Source organism: Aegilops tauschii, chromosome 2 (genome assembly GCF_002575655.3).
Source record: "Aegilops tauschii subsp. strangulata cultivar AL8/78 chromosome 2, Aet v6.0, whole genome shotgun sequence".
Lineage (NCBI taxonomy): Eukaryota > Viridiplantae > Streptophyta > Magnoliopsida > Poales > Poaceae > Aegilops > Aegilops tauschii.
Window position 1 is genome coordinate 592,128,650 of NC_053036.3, and position 1,538 is coordinate 592,130,187.

The 1,538-nt window shown below is 56.0% G+C and overlaps 1 protein-coding gene across 1 annotated transcript; it reads right to left on the bottom strand.

Moving 5' to 3' along the window:
• Positions 1–328: 328 nt before the first annotated feature.
• Positions 329–1,327, bottom strand: LOC109757692 (auxin-responsive protein SAUR22). The gene has a single exon (XM_020316524.4). The coding sequence runs from the start codon at positions 1,235–1,237 to the stop codon at positions 839–841; it is 399 nt and encodes a 132-aa protein (XP_020172113.1). The 5' UTR covers positions 1,238–1,327; the 3' UTR covers positions 329–838.
• Between the last annotated feature and the right edge of the window lie 211 nt (positions 1,328–1,538).

A 1,538-nucleotide genomic window follows, 5' to 3' on the forward strand; every position in this document is an offset into this window, starting at 1 on the left:
AGTAGAATAAAAATAGAAGTAAAACACAGAAACAAAGAAAAAAGTGCCAGCCTAACTATTTGTCGTCCTATGCTGAAAATAGAATTTCCTCAGCTGCGTGGGAAGAAAAATAAATGGGTTGAATTCGCTCGGCCACAACGCGCGGGCGGCCCATGTATGAAATTTTGGCAAAGACTTCTTTTATCTAGCAGACGAACACGTAAGATTTTAGTACCACCTTGCATAGGAAAAAATTCTTTTCGACGGTGAACAGATGAAAAATTTGGCGAAACGCACATTGCTTTATTAGTAGGTATAGAATTCTTTTCGACGGTTAACGGATGAAAAATTTGACGAAACGCACCTTGCTTTATATATAGATATAGATAGACTCCGGGCAAGGATGCAACCAGTTACGACAATCACAAAAGTTTTCAGAAAGAGGATTCTAGACAAGCAGGAAAGTCATCACGTTCTTCAAGTAAAAAGGAACAAATCTTCTACCTTCAGCCAAGGTAAGAATTACAGAGCTAGTAGGTGCTAAGCCGCACGCCCCCCGGCGGCCTCAGATGCGGACGCGGGGCGCCCTCGACGAACTACGGTTGGGGCGCCCCGCCATTACGCCGGAGCACGCCCTTCGATCGGCCGACGTGCCATCGCTTGCCGTGCGCGTCATTCACGGTTGCTCGCTCAGTTCGTCTTCTCGGCTCCGGCAGGCGCACGAGATGCTTAAACCTTGTCGGCGTCCAACGGAACAGTTGCCGCCACCGGGGCCGCCGGCGGTACCAAACCGCCGGTGCTAGCTTGCATCCACACGGAGCATACTGAATGGCCTAGGCGCGCACCTTCCATACACTGATCACCACACGAGCTTCTCCACCGCCATCCCCTGCAGCAGCGGCCGCGCAGCGACGTCGCGGCTGGTGACGACCGGCACGCGGCAGCAGAAGGAGCGGAGGAGGCGGTCCTCGGAGGACACGCGGCGGAGGACGTCCAGGAAGCGGTCCTCATCGCAGCAGGGGAGCGCGACGGGGCCGGGGGTGGACGGGAAGCCGTACTCCTCCTCAGACTGCCGGAGCAGCTCCCGGAACACGGGGTGGTTGAGGTGCGCCGCGCGCACCAAGAACCGCCGCGACTCGCCGCCCACGCACACCGCCACGTGCCCCGACGGCACCGGCGCCGCCGCGGCACGGGACCGCCACCGCCGCAGCGTCCGCTGGAGGCGGACGATGCTCCGGATCTTGCCGCATTTGGCCATCGTTCTCGCCGGCCGAGGATGCTCTGCTTTCGGTGGGATGATGATGGCGCGGACGGACGGAGTCGGCGTGGGAATGCTCTGCCTTTCGAGGGGAGCGCAGCGTGGAGTTTTTATAGGCGGTTGGTAGGTGCTGGCCTCGTCCAGTTGGCCGATGTGACATTATTCCTCGGCTTCACGTTTATTTTCTTTGTGACGACGGAAATTTCTTCCTATGTTTGGTTTATCGCATGTGAAAAAGATTAGCATCTAAACCAAGAACATGTGCTAAGTAATGCTGTGCCAGGTAACATCTCCTCCTCGT

Bases quoted from the DNA above. Each gene is read 5' to 3' on its own strand.
- LOC109757692 (XM_020316524.4), bottom strand. From the start codon at position 1,237: ATGGCCAAATGCGGCAAGATCCGGAGCATCGTCCGCCTCCAGCGGACG.